The 21430-nt window shown below is 43.3% G+C and overlaps 1 protein-coding gene across 3 annotated transcripts in view; it reads right to left on the bottom strand.

Annotated features, from left to right (window-relative positions):
* Window positions 1–1716: 1716 nt before the first annotated feature.
* ZNF609 (zinc finger protein 609) overlaps window positions 1717–21430 on the bottom strand; it is a 138579-nt gene continuing 118865 nt past the window's right edge. For all 3 annotated transcript variants that reach the window (XM_069765725.1, XM_069765726.1, XM_069765727.1), the window contains exons 6-10: window positions 18869–19244; window positions 17018–17193; window positions 9133–9367; window positions 7496–7574; window positions 1717–4206 (exon numbers count right to left, since the gene is read on the bottom strand). In XM_069765725.1, coding sequence (XP_069621826.1) covers window positions 7501–7574; window positions 9133–9367; window positions 17018–17193; window positions 18869–19244 — 861 coding nt within the window. In that variant the 3' untranslated portion in view covers window positions 1717–4206; window positions 7496–7500. The remainder of the gene's footprint in view (window positions 4207–7495; window positions 7575–9132; window positions 9368–17017; window positions 17194–18868; window positions 19245–21430) is intronic.

The raw sequence follows: 21430 nt of genomic DNA on the forward strand, positions 1-21430 counted from the left end.
CTTATGGGGCCATAACGTTTGTGCAGCACTATATAGGGCAAATATCTCTATGGAGCATCTTATGGGGCCCTTATTACCCTTTATGCATGATTATATGGGGCATATTTTAATATGGAGCATCTAATAGGGCCCATCAAACTTTATGGAGCATTATATGGGGCTCCGGATTCAATATGGGTATTCAAAAACACTTAACCTACTGATGTCTCAATTAATTTTTACTTTTATTGGTATCTATTTTTACTTTTGAAATTTACCGGTAGCTGCTGCATTTTCCACCCCAGGCTTATATTCGAGTCATTAAGTTTTCCCAGTTTTTTGTGGCAAAATTATGGAGGGGTGCGGCTTATACTCGGGTCGGCTTAGGCTTCTTTCACACTAGCGTCGGAATCTCCCCGTCGCAATGCGTCGGGGAGAGATTCCGACGCTGGCGTTTGCTGCATTGCACAATGGGTGCAGCGGATGCATTTTTCCGGCGCATCCGCTGCCCCATTGTAAGGTGCAGGGAGGTGGGGGCGGAGTTCCGGCCGCGCATGCGCGGTCGGAAAAAGCGGTCCGTCAGGAGAAAAAAAAAACGTTACATGTAGTGTTTTTTGCTCCCGATGGTCCGCCAAAGCACGACGCATCCGTCGCAAGACGGATGCGAAGTGTGGCAATCCGTCGCAAATGCGTCGTCAATAGAAGTCTATGGGGAAAAAACGCATCCTGCAAGCACTTTTGCAGGATGCGTTTTTTCTGCAAAACGACGCATTGTGATGGATTTAAAAAAACGCTAGTGTGAAAGTAGTCTTATACTCGAGTATATACGGTAATTAATTTTTCTTAGACCAGAGTCTTTTAGGGTATAGCTAATGTGGAGCATTATTGCCAACTGTCACAACCAGGACGTTCTGTATAAATTTGCATATTTCGGATCCTTTGCCCTTACAAATATGGTATATGTAAAAACAACTGGTCAATTTAATGTTGCGCTTGTTGTATGCTCTATTGCCTTAAATAGAATACTCTAGGGAGCGAAAAACATTTTTGAGCTCCTCCTCACTGATCCCGCCACACTCCCTCTTCTCCTGCTGCAGTGAAGGAGGCCAATTTTCCCTGCATACGTCATTCTCCTTTTCAACTCCTGACCCTGCTGCTCCGCTAAACCCCCCATCCAAGGACTTTGCAGTGAGTACTAGTGCTGACTTGTGCAAGGAAAATTGACCTCCTGTTTCTACATAGTGCTTAGAAGGATTCAGTTAATCGGTTTTTAATCACGGGATGCGACAGACCTAATGGAAAAGAGAAGAATTAACCAGTTAGAAAGCCAAAATGAGCAATTGTAAGTACACAGTGCTGTATCTGATGACTGCAATATATTTAGAGGATAGAAGTTTTGATGGGAGGAGGAGCGCTTCTTTAACTAACATTAAACCTAGTTTTATATTGTGTTACAAAACATTCAGAAAACAACCACATATCTGATAAAACAAAACTTGTGTATTTTTTTTTTAAACTGCAGGGCAAACAAATTTAACTTTACCACAAAAAGGACTTTAACCAGATTTAAAAAAAACAAACAAAAAAAAAAAACTACATAACAGAAAAATAATTTTACATCTTTATACAGATATTTCAGGGTTGAAAAGGAAGAGCATCAACCCTCCCCCAATTACCCCACTATAATGACCATGGGGTAATGTTTATTCCATATACAATAACGTCTGTTTACAACCAAGCAATACAAAAGAACTTTATTGGAAAACTTCCAGAAAGGGTTAAATACATTTTTTTTTTTAATTATTTTTAACGAAATTCCTTCAGATCACCTCTTGGGCTAGAGGAGGTGCAACTAGCAGACAGTGGATGTCTAAAAAAACAAACAAACAACTGTTTCAAGATCAGCATATATTGTGCATCATTACAGGGCATTGTAAAACTGGACTGTAACTCTGGGTAAAAATTCCAGAGAGAAAATTAAAAAAAATTATAAAATGGCCCAATAAAATTTTAATTTGTACAGTAACTGAGGAAGTTGAAAAACAGTAAAGGAAAAGTAAAACAAAGACCCAAGTATTGGTGAGACACAACTGATGACAAACGTAAAGTACTTGGTTACAGTACCAGCAAACTGATGGAAAATAGCAGCAAGTCTTAAAGGGATTGTCCACTACTTGGACAACCCCTTTTTGATCTAAATGTTTGGCCCCGATAAAAAAACCAAACAAAAAACCTATACTCACTTTCTGTGACGTCGCCGTTCCAGCGGTGTCGGCACTTGCGATCTCTTGTGCGGTGTTGTGACATGTGACCCTTGGCGCCCAATCAGCAGAGGTGTCACTCTCCCCGCCTTCAGACAATTGAACATGAAGAGGAAGTCCAGGCTGTAGCTGATCTCGGACTTCCTATTCAAATCATCAGGAGCCGGGCACAGTGACACCAGCCCTGATTGGGTGCCCAGGTCACATGTCACAACAACAGCACGGAAGCCCCGGGGAGATCGAGTGCCGACACCATGGGAATGGCGCCGGAACAGGAGGGAAGTGTAAGGGTTTTTTTTTTTTTTCGGGGTCAAGCGTGGCTTCTGAGAAGTTGTCCAAGCAGTGGACAACTTCTTTAATGATTTCTTAACGATCATATGATATCTGATACCCAAGAATTTCATTCTCCTTCAAAGATATTTTGAAGCCAATGGAAAGTTTTTTTTTTTTTTTTTTAACATAAGAGAATGGGGTTTAAATACAATAAAACATGTTGTGACTGTAAAAGTTAAGTAGCATGCTCAGTATTGAAGTCTGTATGACAAGATATTCCCCGTTCTATTGCTGATGTGGATAGCGGTATGCTTGTTAGGCGGAACGGCTCATATTCACATTGTGTGCCTGGTACAACCAAGTCCACAATTACACAAAGTGCATCTCTGTATAAAAGGGACACAAACTTATTTTCTGACATGGGGAAACTACATTCCTGCAGTCACAGGTGTCCGCATTGTACTTTGCATGCTGTAACATAAAAATAATTGGAAAGACAGGGAAGTTAAGAGAGAAAAACTGCAAAGGAGTTAGATTTGCAATGCTAAAACCATGGCATCCTGCCATGGGGGCGCTAAACATTTAGTGGTTAAACAGATTTAAAATGCACATGTGAAATTTCTCCCCAATTTCAGATTAGTGTCTTATAAAAGAACTTTTTTCTTTTCGGTCTATATACATTATACACAGCTAGGATGTGTCCGTAGGAGTCCAGCATTACTGTTTTCACATCACTCATATATAGCCAGAATTAATATTTTTTACATTTTCTTTAAGCAGATCATCAAAGTAGAGGATATGAAAAGAGGAAAAAAATAAAAAAATAAAAATAAAAAAAAATCGGACAATGCTTGACTAATCAAAAAGACAAATGTGGAGACACGGTGGCACGATGCTGATTGGGCAGCGTTACAAATATATGATGTCAATAGGAGCCATAAAACGGTACTCTTTTTTTTGCCACTTTTGCTCAGACACTAAGCATAGATCTTGTACTGGCAATCACCACGAAAAAACAAAACAGGTATTATATCAGAAAAGAAATATAAGAAGTGTTAAGATTAAAAACTGGGTGCCAACAGTTACTTCCAGGTAATGCAACAAGACCCAAAACTGTACTTCTTATATAGTGATTCGTGAGGACATCTCCGTAGCAATGCCATCCCTTAGCTCCTGGAACACATGAAATTCGGACGCCTGAGCAGGTGTGCTCCTTAAAATCCATAACTGAATAGTCATGACTGACGGAGTGTATCAACAAAGGACAAAAACAAATTCATTTCAGAACTTCAAAAGAACATTTAACCAAGAGTCTGTAAGCAAAGGATGCACGATCCTGACCCAAAACGTTGTATTACATGAATGAGGTGTTCAATGTGGAGCACGGTATTTCCCCCAATGTGAGAAAAGAAATCCCATGTCTTATCAGTCCAATGGAGGATGCACTGAATAAATACAGTCCTGTTCTGCAACACCAGATGTCCCATAGGCAGGAATGAGTCAACCAAGCTTGTGGAAGGGGCAAAATAATTGGGCCTGTGTGTCCTGGATCAGAGCGATACCTCAGAAGCCCTTTATGAAGAAACACTGGCTGAAGAAACACCATTCAACTGATGCACTGACTCATCCCAGATGTGTCCTGTGATCCAGTCACATGACTTACGTAGACAGGGTCCTTGAGTTCTGAAGTTTCCTGTCATGCAAAAAGGTAGAGAAAAATAGATAATTAAAACTAAAAAAAATTATATGATCTACAGAAGCAAACATTACAGTCTATGGATACAAGCTAAGAATGGGATTTATTTCTATGCCACACACGTACCAAATATGTTCAGGTCATATATGCTTATTAGGGTTAGCAAATGCTATTAACCACTGAAGCACTGCAAGCACTACCAGATCTGCCAAATACATGAGGTAAAAATTAGTCATTCAACAGTGCCCTGACCGGGCATATATCGTAGATCATACTCATATGAAGGCACAGATCCTAGAACGTATATTACCCCACAGCTGTGACACGTAGATTTGTTAGGGCAGTAAATAAGATGGTATCGGGTGATTCCGTGCTCCCCTGTCGCCCCGACGCGCGTTTTGCCCTTTGCTTCTTCCGGGGGATCTTTACCTCATGTATTTGGCAGATCTGGTAGTTAGTGCTTGCAGTGCTTCAGTGATTAATAGCATTTGCTAACCCTAATAAGCATCAGATTCCCCTCTTTTGCTGTGCTTTGTGGCATATATTTATGTAATATGATTAAGGGTGTTATTCTGGTCCCCTGGGTATTTTTTGTATTTCATGTACCATACCTGTTCTTTTTTTTATTTTTGGTAATAAACTAAGATATTTTATTGGTATCCTTTGGTTCTCTTCTTTGGGCTCAGGGGTTAATTCGCACTGAGTTTCCCCATATGTTGATTAACTTGTTTTGAAGTGGCAAATAGTATTCTGGGACATTTTGCTGAATAATCAGGTGATGAGCAGTGCCTGGTTTTCTCCACACATACCACTTAGAATTATCACCAAAAAGGTCTATCTTGGACTCATTAGACCAGAGAATCTTATTTCTCATAGTCTGGGAGTCCTTCATGTGCTTATTTAGCAAACTCTATGCAGGTTTTCATATGTCTTGCACTGAGGAGAGGCTTCCGTCGGGCCACTCTGCCATAAAGGCCCAACTGGTGGAGGGACGCACTGATAGTTGACTTTGTGGAACTTTCTCCCATCTCCCTACTGCATCTCTGGAGCTCAGCCACAGTGATCTTGGGGTTCTTCTTTACCTCTCTCACCAAGGCTCTTCTCCTACAATTGCTCGGTTTGGCTGGACGGACAGGTCTAGGAAGACTTCTAGTGGTCCCAAACTTCTTACATTTAAGGATTATGGAGGCCACTGCGTTCCTAGGAACTTTTGAGTACTGCAGAAATTCTGTTGTAACCTTGGCCAGATCTGTGCCTTGCCACAATTCTGTCTCTGAGCTCATTGGCCAGTTCATTTGACCTCCTGATTCTCATTTTGGTCTGACATGCACTGTGAGCGGTGAGGTCTTATATAGACAGGTGTGTGCCTTTCCAAATCAAGTCCTATCAGTTTAATTGAACACAGCTGGACTCCAATGAAGGAGTAGAACCATCTCAAGGAGAATCACAAGGAAATGCACAGCATGTGACTTATTAAATATGAGTGTCTGAGCAAAGGGTCTGAAGACTTATGACCGTGTGATATTTCAGTTTTTCTTTTTTATTACATTTGCAAAAATTTCTAGACTTATGTTTTTTCAGTCAAGATGGGGTGCAGAGTATATGTTAAAGTGAAAAAAATGAACTTTTTTGAATTTACCAAATGGCTGCAATGAAAGAAAGAGTGAAAATTATAAAGAGGTATAAATACTTTCCGTTCCCATTGTAAAACTAAAAATTGGCATGTGCATATGTAGTCATCCCTTTTGCTATGAAGCCTCTAAAAAATTCTGGTTCAAGCAATTACCTCAGCCCAAGCAAGGAGGATAGTAATACTGACATTTTTGGCCAACAAGGTAAACGATATATCTGGAGCCAAAATAACACAGCTCATCATCTCAAGAACACTATACTCAAAGTGAAACATGGTGGTAGCAGCATCATGCTGTGAGGATGCTTTTCGTCAGCAGGGACAGGAAAAATAGTCCGAGTCAAGGGGAAGATGGATGGTGCGAAATACAGGGACATTCTTGAGCAAAACCTGTTTCAGTCTGTCAGTTGTTTGAGACTGGGACGGAGGTTCACCTTCCAGCAAGATAATAACCCAAAGCATACTGCTAAAGTAACACAAGTTATTTAAGGAGAAACGTGTAAATGTTTTGGAGTGGCCTAGTCAAAACCCAGACCTTAATCCAGTTGAGAATCTTTGTCAGACATGAAGACTGCTCATCACCAGAGGAAACCATCTAACTTGAAGGAGCTAGAGCAGTTTTGCCTTGAGGAATGGGCAAAAATCCCAGTGGAAAGCTCAGAGACTTATCCAAGGCGACTTGCAGCTGTAATTGTTGCAAAAGGTGGCTCTACACAGGACCGACTTTAGGGAAGTGAACAGCTATGCACACTAAAAGTTTCAGCTATTCTGCCGTGTTGTTTGCTTCACAATAAAAAGAAAACCAAATGTTCACAGTTGTAGGCATGTTCTTTACATGAACTATTACAAGTCCTCAAAAAAAGAAAAAGAAAAAAAACAGTGACATTCCAGGTTGTGAGGTAGCAAAACATGAAAAATGCCAAGGGGGTGAATATTTACGCAAGTCACTGTATAGAATGGCTATATTCACATGCTGCAGAAAATATTCATAAATTGGATGAGAGAATTTGCGTAAGTAATTTGGGCATTTCATTGCAGACGTGATTGCTGATTTCATTCTACTCCATTTACTAAACATTTAATAGGGTGAAAACCTCAATGAAAATTATAAATGTTACCGTGCACAGCTCTATGGAATATCACTCTACCCCGCTATTCTATCCTTTTTTTTTCTTTTATCAAACTCTAACAACCAGATAGAGCAGATAGAGAGCAAAAGGACATTGTTTTCATCTCTGTTGAGTGAATATGAGGGCTATAGATAAATTTGGGGTACTGACAATCAGCAGTGTCTGTGAGCGTCCACTAAACAGGAGGTGTTGTGTTCTGTTCCTCACACTGTATAATATCTGTACTGCCAGAGCTGGTGCCGGTTTTTGGGTTCCCGCCAATCTGATATTGAAGACCTTATCTGATTTTCTGAGGATAGATCATCAATATGGTACTAGTGGAGAACTCCTTTAATGCAACATCATTTTTTGCTGTCAGTGTGATTAGCAATTAAACAGAATGAAATGTCTAAAAAGAGCTCCCTTCCACATCTGTGAGGCGACTTTCACCTATCTTTTATCGTGGCTGTGGCCTATAGGTATGTACATTGACAATGAATCTAGCAAGCAGCATAATTGTGAAAATATAGATTGTATGAAATCTTACCATTTTCACCTCCTCGGGGGTGGGTACAGGGATGGAGCTGAGCCCTGCTGACTTGCTACAATGGCCGTAGAAGACAAACCTATAAATACAAGGATGGCTTTAAGTGTCTTTTCTGTCAAGTAGAATTTATTCAGGATATAGCAACATAAATGAAAGGTTTCATTACCAGACAATAAGATATATTTAAATAGAGGCAAGTTACAAAACAGATTGAGAGATTTAAAGGGGTTTTCCACTTTAAGGAAAGTGGCTCCCAAATGCTCTAAAATAAAAAACAGACCCTCCCTGAGTCTAGCGCAGTCTCTACAACACTAACAAACAGACCCTCAAAGTCTAGCGCAGTCTCTCCATTAACAAACAGACCCTCCCTGAGAATAGCACAGTCTCTTCGACACTAACAAACAGACCCTCCCTGAGTCTAGAGCAGTCTCTCCAACACAAACAGACCCTCCGTGAGTTTAGCGCAGTCTCTCCGCCATTAACAAAAAGACCCTCCGTGAGTTTAGTACAGTCTCTCCGACACTAACAAACAGACCATCCCCGAGTCTAGCGCAGTCTCTCCATTAACAAGCAGTCCATCCCTGAGTCTAGCGCAGTCTCTCCGCCATTAACAAACAGACCCTCATTGAGTCTAGCACAGTCTCTCTGACACCAAACAGACCCTCCCTGAATCTAGAGCAGTCTCTTCAACACTAACAAACAGACCCTCCCCGAGTCTAGCGCAGTCTCTCCAACACTAACAAACAGACCCTCCAAGTCTAGCGCAGTCTTTCCATTAACAAACAGACCCTGATTGATTCTAGCGCAGTCTCTTCGACACTAAAACAGACCCTCCCTGAGTCTAGCGCAGTCTCTCCGACACTAAAAAACAGACCCTCCCCGAGTCTAGCGCAGTCTCTCCGCCATTAACAAACAGACCCTCCCGGAGTCTAGCGCAGTCTCTCCGATACTAATAAACAGACCCTCCAAGCCTAGTGCAGTCTCTCCAACACCAAAAACAGACCCTCCCTGAAAATAGCGCAGTCTCATCAACACTAACAAACAGACCCTCCAAGTCTAGCGCAGTCTCTCCATTAACAAACAGACCCTGATTGAGTCTAGCGCAGTCTCTCCCGACACAAACAAACAGACCCTCGGTGAGTCTAGCGCAGTCTCTTCAACACTAATAAACAGACCCTCCCTGAGTCTAGCGCAGTCTCTTCGACACTAATAAACAGACCCTCCCTGAGTCTAGCACAGTCTCTTCAACACTAATAAACAGACCCTCCCTGAGTCTAGCGCAGTCTCTTCAACACTAACAAACAGACCCTCCCTGAGTCTAGCGCAGTCTCTTCAACACTAACAAACAGGCCCTCCCTGAGTCTAGCGCAGTCTCTTCAACACTAATAAACAGACCCTCCCTGAGTCTAGCGCAGTCTCTTCGACACTAACAAACAGACCCTCCCTGAGTCTAGCACAGTCTCTCCGACACAAACAGACCCTCCCTGAGTCTAGCGCAGTCTCTCCGACACAAGCAGACCCTCCTTGAGTCTAGCGCAGTCTCTCCGACACGAGCTCCACTGAGAAATATAATACCCTTTCTTGTCATAGGGAAATATGGAGTTGTTAGTCTTTAATACAGAGGACCGACAACATACCTGTGGTGTAGGGGAGCTGATACTGGCCAGGCAGCAAAGAGTAACCAAGATGGTGATGGTGATGATGTGAGGACATTAAGCGCTGTGAAGGGGAAGTGCGAGGCCTTTCTGAGCTCCTGTCTCCTACTCCTCGGTCCGGTGCTCCCATACTACTACAGCCAACTGCTCCTCCGGCAGAACTTCCAGGTACACCACAACCAACTCGGTCTCGTTCCTGTGGGGATTTGTCTGTAATCTGCACATAAAAGGTATTAATATCACAATGATGCTCTTAAGATTACACCATATGTGGTAGTATAACTGAAGTAGCCAAAAACAGGAAACACAAGTCAAATTGTACAAGAGAACAGTAGCGTACCTTCATCTACAGGAATATGTGGTCTACAGGGAAAAAGCTCTGGGAAGCCTCTAATGAAACTAGGCATCTCCAGCTGCTTCCTACATTGTGTAGATAAGTGGCTGAGGACCCCAATTTCTTCTATATAATGCAGCCCAGTGATTGAGTGTAAATAATACATAGGTATTAATTGGGATGTGATATTTCTAACTTCTAATTTCTAACTTCTAGAACCCCTTTCAGGACAAAGGATGTCCATAGCCAATTTTCGTTTTTGTGCTTTTTTCTTCCTTCCCTTCTTCCAAGAGTCATGACTTTATTTTTCTGTCAACATACTTGTATGAAGGCTAATTTTTTAAGGAACAAGGTGCAGTTTTGAATGACCCCATTCATATAACCATACAATGTGCTGCAAAATTGTAAAAAAAAAATTTAAGTGTGGTGAAATGATGAAAAAAAACCTAAAAATTCTGCCATTGCTTCTTGGGTTTCGTTATTAACATACGGTAGTCAACTGTGCAGTAGAAATGGTTCTCCAGGGTAGTACTATTAGGTATATATCAGTAGATATATAGATACAAAATTAATACATATATAACTTCATCGTTTTTTGTTTTTTTTAGGAAGTACATCATCTAAAAAAATGTCAATTTCAAATTTGTTTGCTTTGTGGCACCAGATATAGGAGATGGCAGTAGCAGCCGCCATCGCCTATCTCAGTAATGGAAAAGTGTTCACTGAATACAGATCTTATCTCAGAATTGAGCAGTTGGATAATGACTGATCAGTCCTGGCAGAGAAGAAGCAGATTTCCTTGATAAGATATTACAAAGATGCTGATATTACTTACCCTCCTTTGGTCCAGTGCTGGCTCTCCGCTGCTGCCCTAGTCTCTATGTCTCCAGTGGTGACATCACATCAACAGTGCTACAGCAAATCACTGAGCTCAGGGGCTTGTTGATGCTGCTGCATGATTTACGGCTGCTAGCCAGCCTGAGTACATGTGGGGGTTGCCTGGTTGCTAGGGAATCCCCACATGTACTCAGGCTGTCTAGTAGCTGTAAATCATGCAGCTGAGGCAACAAAAACTAAATCTCCGAACACTTACAAATACTCGGAGATCACTCGAGCGTGCTGGGGAAAACCCGAGCGACGAGTATACTCGCTCATCACTAGATGTCCCCTGTATAGCACAGCCTACACCCTCTTATGTGCTCTTGAGCCCACTCCATACATCTACACAAAAATTAGGTCATACTAATATGTTCTATGTCAGGAAAGGGATAATGTGACTGACCACAATTAGATCAATAGGTCAGCATTTTATCAGAAACAGACCCTCTCTATTGTATGGGTAGTGTCTGACACTGTAGCTCAGCCCCCCTTAATGTGAATGGGACTGAGCTGTAATATTACTCAGAGCCCACAAGCAAAAGTTGCGCAGTTTCTGATATATAGAGGTCTTTAAACAGGAGGCCTGAAAACTGAAAGGCTCTTTTAAAGGGAAGGTACCGCGTTTGTAGATTATTAATTAATCAATGTAATGTAGCATAACATGCTGTTATAACCCAGATTTGAATGCATGTAAAACAGATTTTGTGTGATATATGAGTAGAAAGAATGCGCTGGGGGCTGACATCTTGGTTTTGCAGCAGTAGCACGTCACTATCAGTGTCAGATTACAGCACCCCATGGACATAGGAGATAATAGACCAGCACGGACCCTATCTGTAACATTGCAGCAGCATTAGCAGTGAGCTGGGCACGCCTCTGTGGGCTGCACAACTCACTGCTGTAGGTGTGACTGGCTGCCATTTTATTATAGTCCAGTGCTATCTGCCGAGCTCCACTTGCTCTCTATCGCAGGACAGAAGCACTGACTGCTCCTCTGTACTCCAGGCACTGCAGGTTCTGGGCAGACATCCTCTGCTCTCACACTCTGCCGTGTGCTTCCCTCTGCTCTGTCTCCGCCTCCCCACAATCCCAGTGATCTCCGGTAAACTGCACTCTCCCCCTGTGTCGCTCTCCCTCTCTGTGCGGCATGGGGGGGTCTCTGTGCGGCGTGGGGGTGTCTCTGTGTGGCGTGGGGGATCTCTGTGCGGCATGGGGGATCTCTGTGCGGCATGGGGGATCTCTGTGCGGCGTGGGGGGGGGTCTCTGTGCGGCGTGGGGGGTCTGTGCGGCGTGGGGGATCTCTGTGCGGCGTGGGGGGTCTCTGTGCGGCGTGGGGGGTCTCTGTGCGGCGTGGGGGATCTCTGTGCGGCGTGGGGGATCTCTGTGCGGCGTGGGGGGTCTCTGTGCGGCGTGGGGGTCTCTGTGCGGCGTGGGGGTCTCTGTGCGGCGTGGGGGTCTCTGTGCGGCGTGGGGGTCTCTGTGCGGCGTGGGGGATCTCTGTGCGGCGTGGGGGCTCTCTGTGCGGCGTGGGGGGTCTCTGTGCGGCGTGGGGGGGTCTCTGTGCGGCGTGGGGGGGGGTCTCTGTGCGGCGTGGGGGGGGTCTCTGTGCGGCGTGGGGGGGGTCTCTGTGCGGCGTGGGGGGATCTGTGCGGCGTGGGGGGGGTCTCTATGCGTGTATGCAAGCATCGTCCGATGGGACTACAAGTCCCATCGGACGATGCCTGCTACAATGACAGTGATTGACACATTAGCCAATTATGGGACAGTAATAGTCCCATCATCCGGCTAATGTGTTGAATGAAAAAAAAAAAAAAAAATACTCCATACATACATGCTACATACATGCTACATACAATACATTACATACTTATAGACATACAGTACATTAAACATAGATTTCATACTCATCATTACTTGTCATTTTGTTCCCCGAAGCCAGTGTCATCTGTAAAAAAAATATGAAAAAAACAAACAACCAATATACTCCCTGTCCGCAGAAATCCACGAGTGTCCCACGACGATCTCCCGTGGAGAGCAGCAGCATCAGATAATGCGACTGCTCTCTAGGGGCTCCAGGAACACAATGACAGCAGAAAGGTATCCTTCCACCACTGTATTCCTCCGCCGCTGTAAAAAAAAAGTCCCTAGTCTCACTTTATGCCATTGCTGTATGATAATTTTTCCCAGGCAGCAATTGCCATAAAGTGAGGCCTTGTCCTAAGGTAACCTCTCAGTGATGCACTGCAGGAGCCATTGTCTCCTGTCAGTGTGTCACTGAAGGTCCTATAGAGCAGTGACATCACCCGATGTCACTGTTCTATAGGGGAGATCGTCGTGGGACACTCGATATTAAATGGACTACGGCGGACAGGGAGTATACGGTTTATTATTTTACGTTTTTTGCAGGCGCTGAAGTATGGTAAGTATGGTGAAATGAAGAATATTAAAATACTTTTTTCCTAATGTGTGCGTGTTTTTTTTTAATCCTTTCTTACTATTGGATTAATAACGGATAGGCGTCTTATTGACGCCTCTCCGTTATTAACCCGGCTTAATGTCACCTTACAATAGCAAGGTGACATTAACCCTTCATTACCCCATATCCCACCGCTACACGGGAGTGGGAAGAGAGGGGCTAAGTGCCGGAATTGGTGCATCTTACAGATGCGCCATTTCTGGGGCGGCTGCGGACTGGTATTTGTAGCCTGGGGGGGCGGGGCAATATCCATGGCCCCTCTCTAGGCTATGAATATCAGCCTGCAGCTGTCTGCGTAGCCTTTCTGGCTATAAAATATAGGGGGACCCCACGCAATTTTTTTTGGGGGGTCCCCCTATTTTAATAGCCAGTAAAGGCTATACAGACAGCTGCGGGCTGATATTCATAGCAGGCTACAGATATTGGTCCCCGGCTTTCCCCCTCTGGCGCAGAAAATTGCACGGGCGCCCACGCGGTTTTTTTTTGTTTTAATTCAACCCTCATAAAGTCCTCTTTCACACTTGCGTCTGTACGAGTCCGTCGCTATGCGTCGGGCCGACGTACCGACGCACGTTGTGAAATTTGTGCCCGACGTGGACAGCGGATGCAGTTTTTCAACACATCCACTGCCCATTCTGAAGTCTGGAAGGAGGGGGCGGAGCTTTGGCAGCACATGTGCGGTAGAAAATGGCGGACGCGCTGGACAAAAAAAGTTCACTTGAACGTTTTTTTTTTTTCATGCCGACGGTCCGCCAAAACACGACGGATCCGTTGCACGACAGACGCGACCACGCGACGTGTGGCCATCCGTCACGATCCGTCGCTAATACAAGTTTATGGGAAAAAACGCAACCTGCGAGCACATTTGCAGAATCCGTTTTTTTCCGCCAGATCCGTTTTTTCCACCGGATACATTTTTTTCCCGCCGGATCCGTTTTTTTCCGCCGGATCCATTTTTTCCTGCTGGATCCGTTAATTCCCGCCGTATCCACTTTTTTCCTGCCGGATCCGTTTTTTCCCGCCGGATCCGTTTTTTTCCACATTTTTTTTTCTTTCTGCCAGATCAGGTTTTTTTTCCATTGGATCAGTTTTTTCCCGCCGGATCCGTTTTTTTCCACAATTTCCTTTTTTTTCTGCCAGATCAGGTTTTTTTTCCATCGGATCCTTTTTTTTCCCGCCTGATCATTTTTTTTTCCACAAGTTCCTTTTTTTTCTGCCAGATCAGTTTTTTTCCGCCGGATCCATTTTTTCCCACCAGATCCGTTTTTTTCCACAAGTTCTATTTTTTATCTGCCAGTTCCGTTTTTTCCCGCCTGATCCGTTTTTTTCCGCCTTATCCGTTTTTTTTCCACAATTTCCTTTTTTTTTTTTCTGCCAGATCAGTTTTTTTTCCATCGGATCCTTTTTTTTCCCCGCCTGATCCGTTTCTTTCCGCCGGATCCGTTTTTTTTCCACAATTTCCTTTTTTTTCTGCCAGATCAGTTTTTTTTCCATCGGATCCTTTTTTTTCCCGCCTGATCCGTTTTTTTCCACAATTTCCTTTTTTTTCTGCCAGATCAGTTTTTTTTCCATCGGATCCTTTTTTTTCCCGCCTGATCCGTTTTTTTCCACAATTTCCTTTTTTTTCTGTCAGATCATTTTTTTTTTCCATCGGATCCTTTTTTTTCCCGCCTGATCCGTTTTTTTCCACAATTTCCTTTTTTTTCTGTCAGATCATTTTTTTTTCCATCGGATCCTTTTTTTTCCCGCCTGATCCGTTTTTTTTCATCAATTTCCTTTTTTTTGTCAGATCAGTTTTTTTCCATCAGATCCTTTTTTTTCCCACCGGATCCGTTTTTTTTCCACAAGTTCCTTTTTTTTCTGCCAGATCAGTTTTTTCCGCCTGATCCGTTTTTTTCCCCCCGCCGGATCCGTTTTTTTTCCACAATTTCCTTTTTTTTCTGCCAGATCAGTTTTTTTTCCATCGGATCTTTTTTTACCCGCCTGATCCGTTTTTTTCCGCCGGATCTGTTTTTTTTCCACAAGTTCCTTTTTTTCTGCCAGATCAGTTTTTTCCGCCTGTTCCTTTTTTTCCCGCCAGATACGTTTTTTTCCACAAGTTCCTTTTTTTTCTGCCAGATCAGGTTTTTTTCGCCGGATCAGTTATTTTCTCATTGAGTTGTATTAGCGCCGGATGGCCACACATTTCATCCGTTTTTTGCAGGATCCGTCAAAACAGCTGTTTCCGCCGGACGAAAAACACATACAGAGGAACGGTAAAATCGCAATTTCACCCGCCGCTATTGCGGGCACATGTCAGTCATGTTTTTTTTTATTGTCAGATCGGGCGATTCTGAACGCGGCGATACTAAATATGTGTAGGTTTGATTTTTTTTATTTTATTTTTGATGGGGCAAAAGGGGGGTGATTTAAACTTTAATTTTTTTTTTTTTTTCATATTTTTAAAAACATTTTTTTTTACATTTGCCATGCTTCATTAGCCTCCATGGGAAACTAGAAGCTGGCACAACTCGATCGGCTCAGCTACATAGCAGCGATCATCAGATTGCTGCTCCGTAGTTGAATTACAGGCTTGCTATGTGTGCCGACCACAGGGTGGCGCTCACAGCAAACCGGCATCAGTAACTATAGAGGTCTCAAGGACCTCTATGGTGACCATCCTGACGCTATTGCGCGCACATGTCAGCTGTACAAAACAGCCGACATGTCGTGACTTTGATGTGGGCTCAGCGCCGGAGCCCACATCAAAGGAGGAGACACGACATGCGCAGAACATGTTGCGTTTTTTACTGCGATGCGTTTTTCCCCCAGAAAAAACGCAACATATGCACAAAAATTGCGGAATGCATTATAAATGATGGGATGCATATGTATGCATTTTTAAATAGTTTTTATCGCATTTTTATAGCGAACAAACGCAAAAAAATGCGAAAAATCCTGAACGTGTGCACACAGCCTCAAGGTGTATCTCCCCATCACACTCCATATGTGTCTCACTCATCATACTTCACGTCTCTTTCTTTCCCATCAGTCACTCTTAGGCCGGGGACACACACAACGTATAAAAAAAGGTCCGTTTTTGACGGACGAGAATCGCACAAATGTTACCAAAACAGTGATCCGTGTGCAGGGCGAGGATGCGATTTTCTCGCATCCAATGATCCGTGTAACATCCGTATGGCATCCGTATGGTGAGATTTTCTCAAACACTTGCAAAATGAGCAAATAATGGCTGAACCTTTCCTGTCACCTGCCCAATGCCTGAGAATTTCTCGCAAGTCACACTGATGGTCCGTGTGCTGTGCTATTTTTTTCTCACCCCATAGACTTTCATTGACGATTCTCGGCCAAGATACGCTGACAATCGCAGCATGCTGCGATTTCACTCGGATCCTGAATACGGCCGAGAAAATATCGGATAATGGGAGCTGCCCCATAGATCAATTTTGGGACGAGCGCTATGCGATTTTTTTATCGCATTGCACTCGTCCGTATTACGGTCTAGTGTGCCCCCTGCCTTAGCCATACAATGTATCTCTCCCCTCCCTCCATAATGCCTGGCCATTCACTGCAGAGCTGGAGCTCCTTCTTATCTTCTTGAGGGATGAGTCCCAGACAGCTCCCAATGCTGCTCCATGCACACCAGATGTCTTCACTCTTCTTGGGTCCAGATTCTGCTGAGCCCACTGTGTTCTGCTCCTCTGTAAACAAGCTGTCACTCTGATGCAGTAACTGCTGGTGACAGCAGGTCACAGGGCAGTCACACACAAAATGGTGCTGCCCTGTGATGCTGCTCTTCATTCTTACTGTTGGGGCAGTAACTGCTGACATCACCATTTCCCTCCCCTTTTGGGTGGTCTAATATCCCTGGGGCAGAGCTGCTAAATCTTACTATAGCTGCTTGAGGTCTAAAACGGAAAATGCTCCCCCTAGTGGTAAATATGTATATTTGTAGAAAAATATATAATATTTTTCATATAGAAATGTTTGCAAACAGTGCAAACATTGCATTAACACATTTTAATTACTATTTTAAGCTTAATTTCACAAAAAAACAAAATACAAGAAAACTGGTGGCACCTTCCCTTTAATAATACAGAAGAGATCTTCACATTATCAATAGATGACTATTTTCTGTAACAGAATTTAGCGGACGGACTTCGTCACCGTGTACTCACTGTGGGAGACTTGCTCTTGTAATGGCTTGCATGTTGCTGTAGTATGTCCAGAGCTTTAGACTCGGTGGTAGGTTTGCAGCTGACGCTTGGACTGGCCCGTGACTTCTCAGACTCGTCACTGCCAGCTACCTTGTTGCCATACGGGGAAAATGAATAACTGGAGGGGAGGTAGGAGCCTAGACGAAGAGATGAAAGGAGACAACAATCACCTATGTATAGCAGGTCTTTATGGCATAACGTCCAGCTTTACCTTGTACAGCAGGCTGCCACCAATGCACCTCCTCATCCTTTTCTAAAGCGTTATTTGACATCAATTTTAATATCCACAAGTACATATTTGCCATCATCAGCTCTGCCGTCCTATCTACACCTTTTAACGTTGTTATCTATTAAAACTACTACCATTTAGACAAAAGCAATTCAATATTTTAGATTGTAATCCTTTGAATAGGACCCACTCCCCTAATGCGGATATTGCAGAATGACATCTACAGGTGTTTTATTCTGTGCCAATGAATGTGTTAAGCCTCCATGTGCACTAACACTGACGGACAACATATTTCCCAGTCGATAATCAATAGCTGGTTTATACAGGCTGACCTGGCTTCAGCTCCGCACTGAATCATCTATAACAGATTGTTCAATGCCATTGTTCTAGGCAACACATCGTTTTTGTAAACCGGGATTTCTCTGCCAGGAACAATGGCATTGAGCAATCTATTATAGATCATTCATTGCGGAGCTGTATAAACCGGCTACTGATAATCAACTGGGAAATATGCTGTCCGTCAGTGTTAGTGCACATGGAGGCTTAGCACATTGCATGGCACAGAGTAAAGCACCCGTAGATGTCATTCAGTGTTCAGTGCGGATCTGAAGCCAGGCCAATCTATAACAGATTGTTCAATGTTACGGTTCTTGGCAGCGCAATCCCGGTTTACAAAAACGATGTTCTGCAGAGAACGATCATTGCAAGAGACAAACAATTTTTCGGGTGATTAGCAGTCTATTTAAACGGCAGGATTATCAGAAAATGAGAGCTCCTAGGAACATTCGATTATAATAATCATGCAGTGTAAATCGACCTTAACAAGTTGTAAGTCATTATCCAAGATAACTTATGGTACAGTGACCTCCTGTGGATCCCATGTGGTGTAACTGCTTTGTTTAGTCAGCTAGGATTTTATAAGGAGAATATGGAGCTATTGTACATCCTAGCCAGACACCGGTTACATTTTGAGATCTGTGGAACGTTCTAGCACCCCAGTGTGGCGAAATACGTAGAATGGTTAGTAGGAGCCAGGTAGCAAAGCCATGTTTAGTCTCAATGCGTAACAGGGGTCCGGCCGGATCCGATGGTGCCAAAACCGCCTCCCCAGAACCATACATAAAGGAGTTATGACCCATTTTAGCTTTTGGAGGTTTTAGCCACTAGATAAAAGGGTAAAAGGGGAGGGGATTTAGGTGCAGCTCAGGTGGCAGGACGGGAGAGATCCCAAGGGGTTAAACGCTCTAGTAAAGCATAGCCTATTGCTTTTTTCCAGGGAGGTCACAATGACATTGTGTCGGGAGAAGTCAAAGAACAGAGGGGACCACCAGCCTCATGTGGCAACCTTACGTGTCCCCAGGGGGTGCGGAACGTACTGCGTGATCCTTCCGAAGTAATAGTGTCGTCATGCGTGGTGGCGAGGTGCGGGTTCGTCTCAATATTACTATTAATATAACTTACTATCAAATCGCAAAGATCAATGAAAATAGGTTTAGTTATATTAGCGATATAACGCAACAAGTGAGAACTAGTAAAACTTGCTGCTTAATTACTGGATATAGGTAATAATTGTAATAAAATACCTGGGTAATTCTGCATCATGACTGCAGGCATCCCACGGTAGCTTGGATGGCTGGGGTCATACGCTTGGCTGTACGTGTATCCATGCATATATGGAATATAGGACTGGTGTTGCGTAAGTGGTGACGAAACTGGCACATGAGTACTAGTGCGAGGGTCCTTAGGTAGCCCACGAAGATCTTCACTTTGTTGGGGTCCTTTAACTTCTACATTAATTGCATCTTTGCCATCTTCCTTCACAGAGGCTTCTTTGCTCCGGCTTCGATCCTCTTTGACTTTCCGATCTCTCTCTTCTTTCCACCTTTCATCATCTGCTTTTAGTGCATCAGTGTATTTGGGATAAACGTAGGACCACATGCGGGACTCTGCTTCTTGTTGCTTTACACACATAAAAAAAAAAAGTTTTAAGATTGCTGTAAATGGTTAATTTTACAACTTACATAATTGTCTAGCATTTTCCAGTATGTATAGAAATATCCTGGTACATAAAATGTCTCATCTTTTAACCCCTTCATGACCCAGCCTATTTTGACCTTAATGACCTGGCTGTTATTTGCAATTCTGGCCAGTGTCCCTTTATGAGGTAATAACTCAGGAACGGTTCAACGAATCCTAGCGGTTCTGAGATTGTTTTTTCGTGACATATTGGGCTTCATGTTAGTGGTACATTTAGGTCGATAATGATTGCGTTTATTTGTGAAAAAAAATTTTTTTGAATTTTTATTCTGGTAAACGAGAGTGTTATGCGACATAAAATAGTTAATAAATAACATTACCAACATATCTACTTTACATCAGCACAATTTTGGAAACAAAATTTTTTTTTACTAGGAAGTTATAAGGCTTAAAATTTGACCAGCGATTTCTCATTTTTACAGCAAAATTTACAAAACCATTTTTTTTAGGGACCACTTCACATTTGAAGTCAGTTTGAGGGGTCTATATGGCTGAAAATACCCAAAAGTGACACCATTCTAAAAACTGCACCCCTCAAGGTGCTCAAAACCACATTCAAGAAGTTTATTAACCCTTCAGGTGCTTCACAGCAGCAGAAGCAACATGGAAGGAAAAAATGAACATTTAACTTTTTAGTCACAAGAATGATCTTTTAGCAACAATTTTTTTTATTTTCCCAAGGGTAAAAAGAGAAACTGGACCCCAAAAGTTATTGTAAAATTTGTCCTGAGTACGGCGATACCCCATACGTGGGGGGGGGAACCACTATTTAGTCGCACGACAGGGCACGGAAGGGAAGGAGCGCCATTTGACTTTTTCAATGAAAAATTGGCTCCAATCTTTAGCGGACACCTTGTCCCGTTTGGAGAGCCCCTGTGTGCCTAAACATTGGAGCTCCCCCGCAAGTGACCCCATTTTGGAAACTAGACCCCCCAAGGAACTTATCTAGATGGATAGTGAGCACTTTGAACCCCCAGGTGCTTCACAAATTGATCAGTAAAAATGAAAAAGTACTTTTTCACAAAAAATTTCTTTTAGCCTCAATTTGTTCATTTCCACAAGAGGAACAGGATAAGATGGATCTTAAATTTTATTGGGCAATTTCTCCTGAGTACACAAATACCTCACATGTGGGGGTAAACCACTGTTTGGGCACACGGCAAGGCTCGTAAGGGAAGGAGCGCCATTTGACTTTTTGAATGAAAAATTAGCTCCAATCGTTAGCGGACACCATGTCGCGTTTGGAAAGCCCCTGTGTGCCTAAACATTGGAGCTCCCCCACAAGTGACCCCATTTTGGAAACTATACCTCCCATGGAACTACTCTAGATGTGGGGTGACCACTTTAAACCCCCAAATGCTTCACAGAAGTTTATAACGCAGAGCCTTGAAAATAAAAAATCATTTTTCTTTCCTCAAAAATTATTTTTTAGCCCGCAATGTTTTATTTTCACAAGAGTAACAGGAGAAATTGGACGCCAATAGTTGTTGCCCAGTTTGTCCTGAGTATGTTGGTACCCCATATGTGGGGGTAAACCACTGTTTGGGCACACGTCGGGGCTCGGAAGGGAAGTAGTGACGTTTTGAAATGCAGACTTTGATGGAATGGTCTGCGGGCGTCACATTGCATTTGCAGAGCCCCTAATGTGCCTAAACAGTAGAAACCCCCCACAAGTGGCCCCATTTTGGAAACTAGACCCCCAAAGGAACTTATCTAGAAATGTTGTGAGCACTTTGAACCCCCAAGTGCTTCACAGAATTTTACAACGCAAAGCCGTGAAAATAAAAAATCATTTTTATTTCCTCAAAAATGATGTTTTAGCAAGCAGTTTTTTTTATTTTCACAAGGGTAACAGGATAAATTGGACCCCAATAGTTGTTGCCCAGTTTGTCCCGAGTATGCTGGTACCCCATATGTGGGGGTAAACCACTGTTTGGGTGCACGTCGGGGCTCGGAAGGGAGGGAGCACCATTTGACTTTTTGAACGCAAGATTGGCTGGAATCAATGGTGGCGCCATGTTGCGTTTGGAGACCCCTGATGTGCGTAAACAGTGGAAACCCCTCAATTCTAACTCCAACACTAACCTCAACACACCTCTAACCACAAC

This window comes from Ranitomeya imitator, chromosome 4 (genome assembly GCF_032444005.1).
Source record: "Ranitomeya imitator isolate aRanImi1 chromosome 4, aRanImi1.pri, whole genome shotgun sequence".
NCBI lineage: Eukaryota > Metazoa > Chordata > Amphibia > Anura > Dendrobatidae > Ranitomeya > Ranitomeya imitator.